The 15,436-nt window shown below is 31.9% G+C and overlaps 1 protein-coding gene across 1 annotated transcript; it reads right to left on the bottom strand.

Moving 5' to 3' along the window:
- Positions 1-4,165: 4,165 nt before the first annotated feature.
- Positions 4,166-7,140, bottom strand: LOC145125811 (protein neprosin-like). The gene is made up of 7 exons (XM_079061246.1): positions 6,652-7,140; positions 6,468-6,554; positions 6,165-6,380; positions 5,862-6,026; positions 5,658-5,711; positions 5,405-5,551; positions 4,166-4,777 (listed from the first exon to the last, which is right to left on the bottom strand). Exons 1-7 carry the CDS (start codon positions 6,916-6,918, stop codon positions 4,400-4,402), a joined length of 1,314 nt encoding a protein of 437 aa, XP_078917372.1. The 5' UTR covers positions 6,919-7,140; the 3' UTR covers positions 4,166-4,399.
- Between the last annotated feature and the right edge of the window lie 8,296 nt (positions 7,141-15,436).

Raw genomic sequence — 15,436 nt, 5'->3', positions numbered from 1 at the left:
TACAAATGATCAAATATGGACTTTGAAACCTTTGGAAATGGAGGACTCGACTTAACCCATTAAGACGCTTTGAACCCAGTGCCCACAGCGTGGCGAATGAGGGAAAATATGTATGTTTTGTCATTTGAGGGCCACACGTGGCCAAGAGTGGCCACAACATGGAGAGTCAACTTGACTGTTGACTTTGACTTTGACTTTGACTCGCGTTGACTTTTGGTCAAACTCCTAGTCTTGGAAGGAAGTTAAGGGTGTACTTTGTATGACTATATAGGTGGGTTATAACATTTGTATTCGCAGCAGTAAGAGCTATAACAGTTGATCATCGTATGTTATGTGAGTCTCCTCACTGTACTTATGGGTCGAAGGCACCAATGCTAACCCACTGGATTATGTTTCATCATAGTAGTGGTCTTTATGTCACTTTATGATATTCATGTATGTGTTTATTGTCTTTATGACTCTTGATGGTATGATTGTATGCTTAGCTATAAGTGGTGAAATAGACCCGTGTCGGTTGAAAGACACCGAAGGATTCAGAAGGGACTTAGAGAGTCGGAGGGCACCAATGCTAACCCACTGGATTATGTTTCATCATAGTAGTGGTCTTTATGTCACTTTATGATATTCATGTATGTGTTTATTGTCTTTATGACTCTTGATGGTATGATTGTATGCTTAGCTATAAGTGGTGAAATAGACCCGTGTCGGTTGAAAGATACCGAAGGATTCGGAAGGGACTTAGAGAGTCGGAGGGCACTCACGATTCGGAAGGGACTCAGCGATTCGGGAGGGACTCATACAGTCAGAAGGGACTCATGGGTGAATAGACCCGTTGCATGTTTTAGTATGATATATAGAGATGATGTGTATGTATGTTGTGGTATTTTGGGGAACTCACAAAGCTTTGTGCTTACAGTTTATGTTTAAATGTTTTTCAGGCACTTCCGGTTCAAAAGAGAAATGACTGGCATGATCGCATCACATCCACCTGTATTTGACATTTCATGATTTTGGGATTGTACTCTAATAACTGCTTTTCTTATGACATACCTGATGATTTTGAAATATATGATTGATGGTTTGGTTCGTTTTAAACAAAAATTTTCACTTATTATTTTAGGATGTCACAAGTTGGTATCAGAGCCTTGGTGTGAGGGATTCAGACACACTCTCGGGTGTGTCTGAACTCAAACTGAGGAATTAAGTGAAAAGTAAAGATTTCTTAAAAATATTTTTAACATGGGATGTGATGCATGCAATCGACATAGCTCAAGTATGTGTTCCCAAAGTAACCATACATGTTTATTTATTTTCAGTATGTGAGTATGTGAATAACATGCTAGATTAGGGCTAATGATCTGCTCATAGTTGTATGATAGGAGAGATGCCTTTGTATGCCTACTGTATGAGCCTCTAGAACAACATGCTAGTTTGGATTGCAGATGATATGTTAGGATGGCCTGTTAGGCAGTGCTTTGATTAGAACTCGATGGTCGAATGTTGCTTGTTTTGTGCTTTCAGGAACCACTGCTAATACTAATTAACTATCAAACGAAAGGGCTTAACGACGCATCTTGTTGCCCATTTGCCTTCTCATTCGTTGTACGGTGATAACTAAGATGTATTGATTGTTTTAAAAGTATTTAACAACACCATTAAATAAAACAAATATATTATAATACACAAAACTAAAATAAATACTACTATAAATTCAGAGTTCTTATATCGTTTCATTTCGTCCACAACATTATGTATATAATTATAAAAATAAAAACAATAAAAACATAATATGACAGTTACAAATTGATATTTAATATTTGAGATCAAAACGAAAAAATAGTAAAAAATTTAATAAATCTTTAAAAGTTAAATATAATAAGAAGAATAAAAACGAAACATTATTGAATAGGGTTAATTGTATAAAACATGAAACTAAAAAACATCATTTAATAGAATAAAAATGGTTAATATTATTGATCCAAAAATCAACTTATTTAAGGGTAAAAAAAATATTTTTTGGGGTTAATTCTTAGTATTTTACTTTTTAAATAACCTATCATTAGAGATGCTCTAAGAGCATTTATAATGTGAATGCATTAAACTCAACGATAGTAGGATGTCACGTTGTTGTTTAATGGATATGTAGTTCAATTGGAAAAAAAATTTAAACTTTTTTCATGTAAAATATTAACAAATAATTTTTTTTAAACAAAATATGCTGTTCTATTGAGCTTTTGTAAAGATCAATGCATTGTATGATAAAAATTATAAAGTTATATGAAAAGTAGAATATGATAAAAAGTATAAAGGCTTTTTTTTGGGAAAAGGATAAATATTATGCATGCACTAAGAAAGTGGAAAAGCATAAATAGTATTATAGTTACAGACTATGGTATATTATCTTTGTGCCTCCATAAGATTGTTTATAAAAAAAAGGGGGCCATGTAAGTCTACTTCAGCGATTGCAGACATCTTGTTTTCACATTATTATCAGATCAGTCTAAACACCTTATAACACTGAATGCCAGAAGACATGCTAATGTGAAACAGTGATTAATTATGATGTGTTTCTGATCTGTAAGTACTTGTTGAACATAAAAAGAAAATTATAAATAAATAAAAATTATATAATATAAGTACTTGTTGGCAGTAAATTAGTTCTTGGAATTATCTCTAAAGTCCATTGTTGAGCAAGTTCTTGATGGAGGGGGTTGGTATGGCTTATAATTAGCATGTTTGTTTTCTCTCAAGGGTTGTGCTATAAGTACCCCCTTTACTCATTTTACCCCCCTAACATCAATCTAATCAACCTACCCCTTAACTCATTTTACCCCCCCTAACATCAATCTAATCAACCTTTTACATTTGATTTGACATCATTTTTTTTTTCTTTTTTTTTTTGTTTTTTTTTCCTTTTTGTTTTTTTGTTGTTTTTTCTTTTATTAATAATAATAATAATAATAATAATAATAATAATAATAATAGTATTATTATTATTATTATTATTATTATTATAAATTTCGATAACCATATAAAATTCGGACAACATTATAAATTCGGACGACATTATAAAATTTCAACGACTATATAAAATGGAACAAAAGTAAAGTTTGTTTCCAATCCGCATAACGCACCACGCAAATGTAATAACGAACCAATTAATATATCCGTTATAAATAAAGACAAACTTTGTTTTTGTTCTATTTTATATTGTCGTTTGAATTTCATTATGTCGTCCAAATTTATAATGTCGTACGAATTTTAAAATTTCATCTAAATTTATAATGTCATCGGATTTTAAAACCCGATTTATAAAATATAAATTAAAAAAGAATTAAAAACCGATTTTATATAGTCGTTCGAATTTATAATGTCATCCGATATATAAAATGTTGTTCGGATTTTATAATAATAATAATATTAATAATAATAATAATAATAGTAATATATAATAAAAAATAATTAAAAACCGATTTTATATAGCCGTTCGAATTTTATAACGTCGTCCGAATTATAAATTTTTTTTCGAAATTTATAATAATAATAATAATAATAATTAAAAACAAAAAAAAAAAAACAAAATAGGAAAAAAAAACAAAACAAAAAACAACAAAAGACAAAAAATCAAATCAAGGGGTGTAATTGGAAAAGAGAGGGGTACTTATAGAATTTGCTGTCTGGGTTGACTGTCTATGAGTCAAAATAATATGATGGGATAACTGAGATACTCTATTAGTCTATTATATTAATTGTTTGTTTCCAGACTTGCGTTTTCAAAGTTTTATTAATATACTATATGTTTTATTAGTTAAAAATCTGCTACATGTGCTCTACCTATGGAAATCTCATGACTTATATTTAATTTTATATATCTTAATAATTAATATTTAGTAGTTCCATTCCCATATCAAAGCATAATTATGACTCGCAACCACATTTTTTTTTCCTGTTTCTTCATTTTTTTATATATGCTCCTTATTTGCTTAGAAATTTAATTTGAATAAAATTATATAAGGGATGATATAAAGGGTGTCTCCCCATATCAAGGGTAGTTTTCATTTTTGGAAGTTCCTTTCAATACCCAAAAGTAGATATTGAACCCTTAAGTATGGTCAAACTAGTACCAAAGGCCCCCATGACAGATGTAAAAAAGTACACAAAAAAGTGAAAAACCAAACTCACCACATTACAAAATACAAACCATAATACATTATAAACTCAGTTACTACCCCTAACGCTAATATACAAGAGCCCTCATTAACATGGCCTTAATTATGGCAACCTACTACAAATTCAACTTAAAAAGGGATCTTTTTGTAGACAAAAATTTTCAAAAATCCTCTAGAGGGAAAGAATTAATAATGTAAATAAAAATATTGTTACCACTATGCAATTTTCTCTATTGACAACCTCCATTCCTTCCTGGACCTCCATAATAAATATAATTCCCCCAAACATTATTTTTTCCTGCTTTTATATCGTAACAATTTGGATGATCAGCTAATAGATGGAGATTTGTTAAAGGAAGCAAACTATTGTCCCAATCAACAACCTGCAAATTCCTAAAGTATGAAGCTTTCCCAAAACCTTCATTTGCAAAATGACCACTTCCCATTTGTGTTGATGTGTGATATCCCCCTGATCTTGAGTTCACTATCTCCCCTCCAAATTGTATCATACTTGCTTCTTTTTGTAGATGACTGAATAAAAAAGATGGCCAATATCCTATTAGCACCCCTGATCCAAATTGTAGCCACCAGTGTCCATGTTTAGGGTCCTATAAATATAACAACAATGTCAATGGTTGCATTATTATATAACCTTCTGTTTTGTTAATTTATTACTTCAATTTAACAGCATTGTAAAAGTTGAGTTATAGAAATAGTTGTTTAGAAAACAAACAAAGATCATGGATCAAGGACATGAGGAAAAGAACAATAAAGGCTTTTATATATATAATTGTTCCCAAACCTAGATGATATCAACTTAGTAATAGTCTATATAGCTTAATTACTTAATTAAGTAAAAGTTAAAGGGAAGTCCACACATGGGAGACACTTCCTCGAAATGGAGAAAGAATCTTAATATTTATTATTTTATCAATCCACTTCACAACTTTCTCTATCCTGAAAAAAAAAATCCTATTTTATTATTTACTTTAAGTTATTTTTTCAACAACTAGCTATGAAATATAAATCAGGTACATGATGGCTAACAAAAATGTACAATACCCACAAGAGTGCAATCCATATTGAAATTAGAATTCGAATCCTTAACCATTAAGTATACCACCATAGAATCAACCAAATTTGATTTAGACTTAATCTTATGGTACGTTGACCATTTTTGTAGTTTTAGTCAAATTAGCATATCATTAAATAAATTCAAATGCTTTTCTCATTACCTTCCATATCATGATACCAATATCAAATTGTTTTCCATTGTAAGATGATCTTGGAGAGATCGCTGCACCTATAGCAATCCTGCTGTTTGTTTGAACAAATCCTGAGCATAGCAAGTTATAGCACCCTGTTGCTTGGTATGCATCAGTCTGTATATATTAACATTTATTAGCCCAATTATATATATATATATATATATATATATATATATATATATATATATATATATATAGAAACAGTTGAGATATTGCTCACCGTCCAGTAAGTAAAAAATCTTGGATAACCATCTCCATACAACTCTGGGCTAACCTGGAGAATTATGAATTATGAATTAAAATTTAAAAATCACATCATGAATATTTTTGAAGTGACAGCATATTTATTTCATTTAAGTTTCAATAAAAAAAGTTGTCTTAATCAATGCTATAACGGGGAATTAAATACAAATAAGTTATCTACCTGCCAACCGGCTTCAATGGTGTTGAGATCATTGCCAAATGAACCGGATATAACCCATAATTGTGACAGGCTAAATTCATATGGATCTGTAACAGCAGGTGTCCATACATTCATACTGGCTTTTGCTCCGTAGTACTGATCTCCATTAACGAAAGCGACTGCATGCTACAGTTTCAGAAAACGTATCTCAGCAAGCAAATCTTCAACTTTCGTGATAAATTTGTCTTTTCTTTTTCATTTTTGGTTCGCATTCAGAGTTTTGTTGATCATGCAGAATTGCAGATTGATTAAAGTTAAACAAACCTCATGGCCACCGCTCATGGTGTCGTGCCTCACACCTCCTTTGATCTTTCTTCCAAATCTTTTTATTGAACTTGCTCGAAGAACATCTTTTTCGGTGGTTCTTCTGATCGGAATAGTGCCTTTTGGACAGAATTCGGTAGATTCTGCCCATAGTTGAATTGTCTCCAAGTGTTCATCAATGGTGTCATTCCCCTTCGGCCTCTCAGATGGTGGTTCCTGTGATTAAAAAGAAAAGTTACTTTAAGAAATCTCAGTTGTTTCGATTCAAAAAACAGAACAAAAAGACAATGAATGTATATATACCAATGGCCTTTGTCCTCTGAGTTTCGGATGATCAAATGCAGGTTGAAGATGAGAAGGAACACAGTCGATCAAATCTCCATCAGGACTCTACAAAAGAAACCCAAATTGTGAAAATCGAAAGCGAACCTTGAGCTACAAGAAACTAAGGATAATGTCAACACAATAAGTCAAAGAGGAAACTTACCTTAATGGTCTTAAGCGCAGGTTTATTAATCTTCTTTAAATGAGCTCTGACTTTCTTAAGTTTCTTCAATGTTTCCATTGGTCTAAAGCTTGTTTCGTTTATTGGTACGGATTCAGCAACAGCGACAAACAAGATTAGAATACAAACAAACGAGAAAATGATTGGAGATTTAGAATAAGAAGAAGAAGAAGAAGAGGAAGAAGAAGACATGTTTGCATTGGTATTTAAGAAACAATATCTGTGTTTGGTTGTATCCTGTGCTAACATGACCTCAAATGTGTTATCTGTTATGCAGATTAATCACTTGTCTCTTTGCTACTTAGATACTATTAACAAGAGAACAAGAACAAGAACAAAGAAACAATTGGTTTATTCTGATTTTTTGGTGCAACCCTTCAAAGACAAGAAAGAGTTGGTGAGTGTTAAAAATTTGAGTCTTACTTTTAAATGACTCGAATTGACAGATAAATACACTCTTTTTCTCTCTCATATCAAGATTCCTTGGGCTCGTGCTCTGACACGCAGAACCAGCCTACATTACATTAGAGGTGTGTGGGGTTTAAAACCCATTAACACACCAATAGTCAATTTATTTTAATCAATTACACCTTTTCTTTTTAAATGACACCCACAAAACCAGAAAGAATGCTCAAAGTGGTCTTTACTCTTTCCAACTTGAGGTATAGCTTTCTTCACCGAAAGATTAGGGTTCAAACACTTTTATCAAAGTAATTTTAATCTTTGATTTATTATCAAGTCTTGTTAGTTCATTTCTTGTTTTACTCATGTCAATCTTTTTCATAAGATATTTGGTTTATTTCTTATGTGGTTCATGTTAAAAAGAAATATTAACCAATCCAAATAAATGTAAGAGAAAAAGAAATTAATAACTCCTTAAGTTTATATATATATATATATATATATATATATATATATATATATATATATATATATATATAATTTTTAGATAAAGTCTCAATATTTCCTCATAACTTATAAATAAGTGTCAAACTAAGATTTGTTTACGAAAAAACATGAATTACCGGTAAAAATGACGATTTGACAATTTTTTTTCCCGTTTACCGGTTTCATTGTTGAACTGGTTCCATTAAAGTCTTATTATTTTACCCTATTTTACAAATAAGTCCTAAAGTAAAATTAAGTGATGATTTGACCATTTTCTCCCTATAACATACCTTTTACCGATTTCATTGTTGACCTGAACGTCTACTCATTAAATGAGCTGATAAGATAGATAAGTTGGGTTATATAATGTCATGTTTACTGGGTCTAATCAGTCATCAGACTGGAGTACCCTTGGGTCCAAAACCATCGGGCGGGATTACCCCCGACCCAATCAGTCATTAGACTGGAATGCCTTGGCCCAATCAGTTATCGGATTGGAATGTTAATATGCAGCGGGTCCAATCAGTCATCGGACTGGAATACCCAGGTCTGTTGGCTCACACGCATAACAGTAAAGCCTCAACCATAAACCTGTTGGATTAGGTGTCTAATCTAATAACTAAATTAGTATAATATTGAATTATTAGCAAAGTCCTTTTGGGTTGTCGTCAAACCTAGTAATTGACTGGATTGCTATTTGGAGAGAGAGACTGATTTATTAAATTATTATATGGTTAATAAATTAATTAGAAATCAAAATAAATGATTTATTAATATATTATAAGAATAATATATTAATTAGAAATTATATTGTTTAATTAAGAATTAATCAGAAATTAATTTGAATTAATTGAATTAATTAAAAGTGGAAGGACTAAATATGACAATGTTCAAAAGCTGAACATTGACCAATTCTAGAACTTTCCTAGGAGGGGGGACAAAATTCTAGTTGGTTATAAGGTTTCTAGATGATTTCTAGAGCTTTTTTTGGGCTCTAAGGAAACTTGGATGCCTTATGGGGAAAACAAAAGAGATAAACTTTATCTAAGGAAACTGCATTACCTTTAGCCTCCTTATCACCTATATAAACCCTCCTAAGGGTTCACAATTTTGTTCATCCCTTGTACAAGAGGTAGAAACGAAAATCATTCCTCTCATCCTCTCTCCTTTTTAGCCTCCATCTTGCTAGGGTTTGGGTGTGAGCCACTAGAGGCACGAGACTTCTAGTGCTTGCTTTCTAAAGCTAGGTCAAGAAGGAATCAATGTTTATTTACTATAATAAACACAAGGTATGTATTTTCTAATAACCCTTTTGTATTTTTCTAAAATAACAATGTAGTTCTAGGGTTCTTCATATTCAATAGTTGTTTGCATATCATAGTGTGAACATAGATCCTTTAGGGTGCATGTGAACTTAGGGTTTATGCTTTTTCCGCCAAAAATAGATTTTTTTTGTAACATATAAAACCTTTCAGTGGTATCAGAGTCATTGTTCTCATTGATCTTGCACAAAGTTGAATAGATCAAAATTAGGGTTTAAAGAAACTAAACCCTAATGGAGGCATTTTTGAAATATGCTAGGGTTCTTGAACCCTAGCTTCCACCCTAAAATTTCAACTTTTACAAGGGTTTTAGAAACCCTAGCCTCCTCCGTATTTTTCATTACTTAGAAGGCAAGTTAGGGTTTCCTTATTTGATAATTATTGTTTTAATTAGTTAAAATAGAATAATAAAAATTGGATAACCCCAATAAGCTTATTTTTCAAAAATTTAGTAGGGATTGGATTAAGATTAAATTTAAATTATTTGATTAATAGTTAATAGTAAATAATTATTTAATCCTTATGAGATTTAAATTAGTTTAATTAATTGTTAATTAAAAGATAAAGATTAAATATTAATTGGTTTAATTTTAAATTAAATTATTTTTTTATTTATTCCGAAAATTTTAATTTAAACCTAGTATTTTAGAAAAGTTTTAAAATATACCTTATACTATATATAATTAAAAGATTAATATATTATATGTATAAGAAAAGTAAGTCAAATCGCTAGTACGCCTCATTCACGAAACCATGCTATAAAGAGGGTATAAGAAAGCGACCTATAAAATGACCGTTGAATGGGTGTCCACTCTCACTCACCGCTCCGTGTGATGGAGGGTCGATAGCCGAACGAATTTGATAGGACATAATCTCATTAATAAGTATAATGATATAATGTAACTAAACCATTTTTAAAATTTCACTCTTAGTTACTTTAGGAAAAATGTGAAAAGTATGCTAATCCATGAAAAACGCACATCATGCTTTATATGTCATCAGTGGAGTGTGTGTGGTTAATCGACACACTAATAGGGACTATAAAGAGATATGATGGACATCTTGAAAATTATCATTGTTGATGGTGCGTGTGTGGTCAACCAACATATCAATGTGAGATGGTAAATGACATCAAGGTTGTCAAGTGGGTTTGCATGGTTATTCACATCTCGTGTGTGATCCTCGGCAACCCAGTCACAAAAGTAAGAGCATAATCCGAGATTAAACATGCCATTGATAAGAATTAATGAATCTCAAAAGATCTAGGAGTTCCATAGGATTGGAATTGGTAAAAGTCGTACCTACCTAAAATAGATTTGAATTTGATTACGATATCCCTCTTCAAAGTTCGAATAGAAAATATGGATCCTAGCCTTAATTTAAATTTATGGGTTAATAATTAAGGATTAAAGTCAACTAACTTGAATTCTCCTTTTCTCCTGAATTTAAAATATCTTATGAAGATAGAAATGGTCTTCCTCATTCTTAAGGAAATAGTTTTCCTTAATCTTCTAGAGATGGTCTTCCAATTTCAAGTCAAGGTGAAATTGTTTTCCCTTCCTTAAGAAATGATAGAACTAAACATCATCTTCCTTCCACCTCCTCCTATTGGCGTATAAACATCAATATGGAAACTTTATGTGTACACGTGTTCTGAAAAGAAATCGTACATTGACAAGTTGGATAGATTGGGTGTCGTTTTCCCAAGGGAGAAAGCCATTAATTTGTTTTTCCTCTTGCTTCCTTAGTTATATGGTTAGTTTGTTAAAAACTCTCATATGATGAATCTCGATGTGAACCTAATTGATTTGACCCAAATATTGATTGTTGCTGAAGCAGAAATGTTTAAGAGCACATCTAAAGCAGAAATGCTTATTGGGTCTATTTCCAAGGTTTCCATGGACATTGACAATGGTAACAATGGTAGTACAGAAAAGATTTCTCTTCCCAATGGAAAAGGGGTCATCCAAGATCAAACTGTTTGATCATATGGTAAAGAGAAATGGCTAGTTCTAGGATCGTTCCATGTGTTGACCCCAAAGAGTCTATTTGTTTTACTACCAATCGAAGGGACATTGGAAACAAAGCTGCCTAAAATACATGAAAGATCTTAGATATAGAAAAGTCAAGTCGCGTGACTCTACTTCGGGTACATCCATTATCTGACTCCATTGTTTTATAGGTTCCTATTCATAGACTCTTAATACATGATGTGATGATCACATTTTGATAATATTAAAAGAGCTAAGAGATAGAAGGAAGCTTGAGCAAGGTGAGCTAAATCTGATCATAAGAAATGGACTTTAGTCACATGGTTCGAAGATCAGAGTTTGGAGCTACTACTAAGGAGTTGGGATAATAGATTGCTATTATTCTTAGGAGATGTTTAGAAACATAGTTTTTCATTTTATGCGTTGTAAGGACTAATTCCAATTTTTCGTTTATTTTCAATAAAAGTGAAATTTTGGTTTATCCGGTTGCCTTATTTTATATATTTCCTTGCAATGACATTTATGAAAGTGTTGGTTACATTTCTAATATAAGCAATATTAATTGTGGATTTGATTATTATAGTATCGCTTGTGGTATTGTCATAATTGACCAAGTGAAAATAAATCTCATCACCAACTGGACAGATACCTGGTGTTGTACAAGTCGTATTGTATAGTATATGAGAATCTCGTTCATCGGAAAACTATAACTAATTCATTGATCACATTTTTATGTGAGTCAAGTGAAAGGACTAATGGATCTAGTACATGTTGATATGGACTATTCAGATCCACCACAAAGGATGATAACTCTATTTGTCATGATTTACTGATGTTTCAGTAAATATGGTTGTGTTTATAAGATTAAGAATAATTCTGATACTTTAAAAAAATTAGAAAGTAGCAGAACGGATAACAAGAATCTGTTAGGCAGAAAGATAAATGATTCTCTAATATGAGAAGAAAGGAGAATACGTTAGTATGATGTTTTATGATCATCCTAATGATTGTGGAACTATATCACAATTCATCCTTGAAGAACATCTTAGTGTAATCGTATGACTAAGAAGAGGAATCATATATTGTTGAAATGGTTCAATCAAGAGATGAGTCATACTTCGTTTCCAATCAAGTTTTAGAGCCATGCTATAGTTACTGCAAATCGTATCTTGAAACTCATTTCAAACTAAGAAGGTTGAGAACACCTTGAAATATGTGGAGTAAAAATGTTTTTCTTACTCTAGCACATATAGAATTGGAGTTGTGATGTTTTTCGTAAATCGAGAAACAAAGGATAAACTGAGACCTATTATGTGAAGTGTTTTCTTGTCGGGAATCCGCACGAACTTTTGAATATTTGTTTTAGCTCGTCAAGGAATGTTCCTTGAGAGAAAAATCATATGTCAAGAAGTTAGTGGGAGTCGTGTTGATCTTAAGATTTCAAGAGTCAACCGACAATGAACCTTTTAGTTATCATTAGCACACGATCTGAGGTTGATAGCCTATCGTTTTTGGTTGACACATTCTTATTTCTGTGCACTTCTAGTTGAGTTGGAAATGCTTATGAGTTCTATGTTTTTCATTCAACTGCAAAAGCAAAAAGCATGTTAGTCAGTGAAAGTACATTGATCAATATGAGTGAGTTGCTAACAACATGGAAGCATTGGTAGGCCCTTGTGCTACGAGAGGGCAAGAAATTTAGAATAAGCAAAGTTCAGTCCATGAAAGGAAAGCTAAATTTGAATTTGGTTTTGTCCTAAACCTTGTCATATGATTGTAGGTTGGAAATTATAGATTCACATGGATGGGAACGTGTGCACCATAAAATCTAGATGGGAAAGTTTTCTCTCTAATTCATGAGAATGAGTATGAGGAAACACTTTCGCTAATAGATTTTAAAGGGTCTGGTAAAGACCAGTATGGATATTGGTCGCGTTAATTGCATTCTCAAATTCACAATATGATTACGGCATCCATCTTCATATTTCAAATTGTGAGAAATGGAAAGGAATTGTATGAACTTTCAAGACTTATAGTTATAAGTTGTGAAATGTTTTGAACACACACATATGTTATCCAATGAAGGCGTATAAGCTTAAGAAGTCTAGTTGGAGAGTTATCAAAGCATCGTGTAACAGAAATATGTACTTCAATAAGAAAGTCAAGATTATTGATTTCTAGAAGTCCAGTTGATTTCTGGGTACATGTCAAAGCTAGTGGGAGCATAATTGTTATGCTAGTATTGCATGTTTATAATACTGTTCGTAAAGAACAAGGTTCTCAATTTGCAAGCTTCAAGGTTTGGGGATTGTTTCGCTATGATAGACTTAAGGGAAAGGGCACTCATACTTTGTTTCGAATCTAAAGGATTAGATCATATAGTTTAAGAGAACTTAGTCATAAACATATGTGAATATGATGTTTAAATGGTTCAACATAGGAAATTCCATATATGAAAATATTATAGCAGGAGATTGATCTGATATCAGATATAATGAATCAAATCCCATATGTTTCAGATATAGGATCGATTACATATGCTATAATATTCACTTAGTATGATTTTTCCAAATGCCTTGAGCATTGAGAGGAAAAAGGATTAGAATTTTTGAGTGACTAGAGTTGTTAAATAATTGTCAAGAACATTCTGAGGTTTACTGAAGATTGGTTGCTTGTGGACAGTTGGAAGTATGGTATTAATTTGGATGCACCATAGTGACATGATTCTGGATTGAGATGATTATTGATCAGAATTGATGGTCATATGGGAATATGGAAATGTTTCCATTGTGGAGGTTGATTATTAAATCTACATGTGAGTTGGAAACTTTAATGCAAGTGAAGTGTACCTTGAATTTGAACCTTCATTATCATGGAATTGTTTCTAGTAACAAAGTTCCAATGGAACATTCTGTAATATCGTTGGCTCAATCTCTGTGACTTTGAAGCCTCAACATCACAGAAGGCCAATGCATGTAAGGTTGGAATTTCAATACATTTTAGGCAATGACAAGAACTTGGAATTGTGAAATGAGCATCATTGGAATAGTGTCCAGTCGATCTGCTCACAAAGGAAGGATCATAGAGAGGCATAGTATGCATGTTCATAACTTGACATGACTGATGTTATTTAATTCAAGTGGTTAGTTGATTACTCGAAACATTATACAATGAATAAATTCGTAATTATTATGGAGATTAAATAATATATATTTATTTATTTTTAGGTGGTTTGAGACCATAGCTAATTAGTTTTTTATTGTGTTTCACTTTGTATGTATTACTTTATGAATAATTTGATTATTCAAATTCCACTGTCGCTCATACTTTTGGAAGTAAGTAGTGAATTAAGACTGTCATGAATTGATTTGTAGATTGTCTATGGAGATTAGACATTGCAATGGTTGCTACAATATTCATGAGTACTTAGAAAATAGAGATTTTGAGTATTGGATAAACCCACGATCAGAGAATTACTTCATGGATTCTATCACGAGTATTTCTGAGATGATAATATCTTATATTCTTGAAATGGAGAAATATGAGTTTTAATTTTCAAATCGATTGTGCATTGGTGTTGCGAAAACGCATCAGTAACATGATGTTATAAAACATAGTATCATGCATGATTTGGTGAGTAAAAGATACAAGCATATGAGTCAATGTTTATCCGTTCATTTTTCCCTAAAGGGAAAAGTGATATATTTGGGCCCCACGATGATTTGGTGTCGACATCTGAAGTGCTTGGTCGAGCCTGGATTGAATTGATGTGTTCAATTAGTAGTCTGAATTCAGTCGTCATAAATTGGGAAATCGAGAAACAAAATTTTGGACAATGAGACTGATTTCGATCCATGTCTCATATCCATATGATATCTAGAATAATGGATGGATATTTGATCACTTATCTAAATGACAAATATCTGATCGGATCAGAGTTCGATATTTGCTTTGGAAAGCACAATTTGTTGTTTAATTTAGAAGTTATACCTGTAATTTATTTTTAGAATTATCCAAATGGGAGACTGTTGCATTAGGTGTCTAAGCCAATAACTAAATTAGTATAATCTTGAAGTATTACCAAAGTCCTTTTAGGTTGCCCTCAGACCTAGTAATTAACGAGATTGCTATTTGGAGAGAGAGTCTGATTTATTAATTTATTATATGGTTAATAAATTAATTAGAAATAAAAAAAATGATTTATTAATATATTATGAGAATAATATATTAATTATAAATTGTATTGTTTAATTAAGAATTAATCAGAAATTAATTGGAGTTAATTGGATGAATTAAAAGTGGAAGGACTAAAGTTGACAATGTTCAAAAGTTAAACATTGAACAATTATAGAACCTCCCTAGGAGGGGGGGACGATATTCTAGTTGGTTATCGGGTTTCTAGATGGTTTCTAGAGCTTTTCTTGGGCTCTAAGGAAACTTGGATGCCTAAGGGGGAAAGCAAAAGGGATAATGCTTATCTAAGGAAACTGCCTTATCCTTATCCTCCCTATCACCTATATAAACCCTCCTAAGGGTTCACAATTTCATTCATCCCTTCTACAAGAG

This window comes from Lactuca virosa, chromosome 1 (genome assembly GCF_052849685.1).
Source record: "Lactuca virosa cultivar CGN04683 chromosome 1, Lactuca_virosa_CGN04683_v6, whole genome shotgun sequence".
NCBI classification, from domain to species: Eukaryota; Viridiplantae; Streptophyta; class Magnoliopsida; order Asterales; family Asteraceae; genus Lactuca; species Lactuca virosa.
Note: the sequence above shows the minus strand (reverse complement) of the source record. Positions and strands in the feature narration are given on the sequence as shown.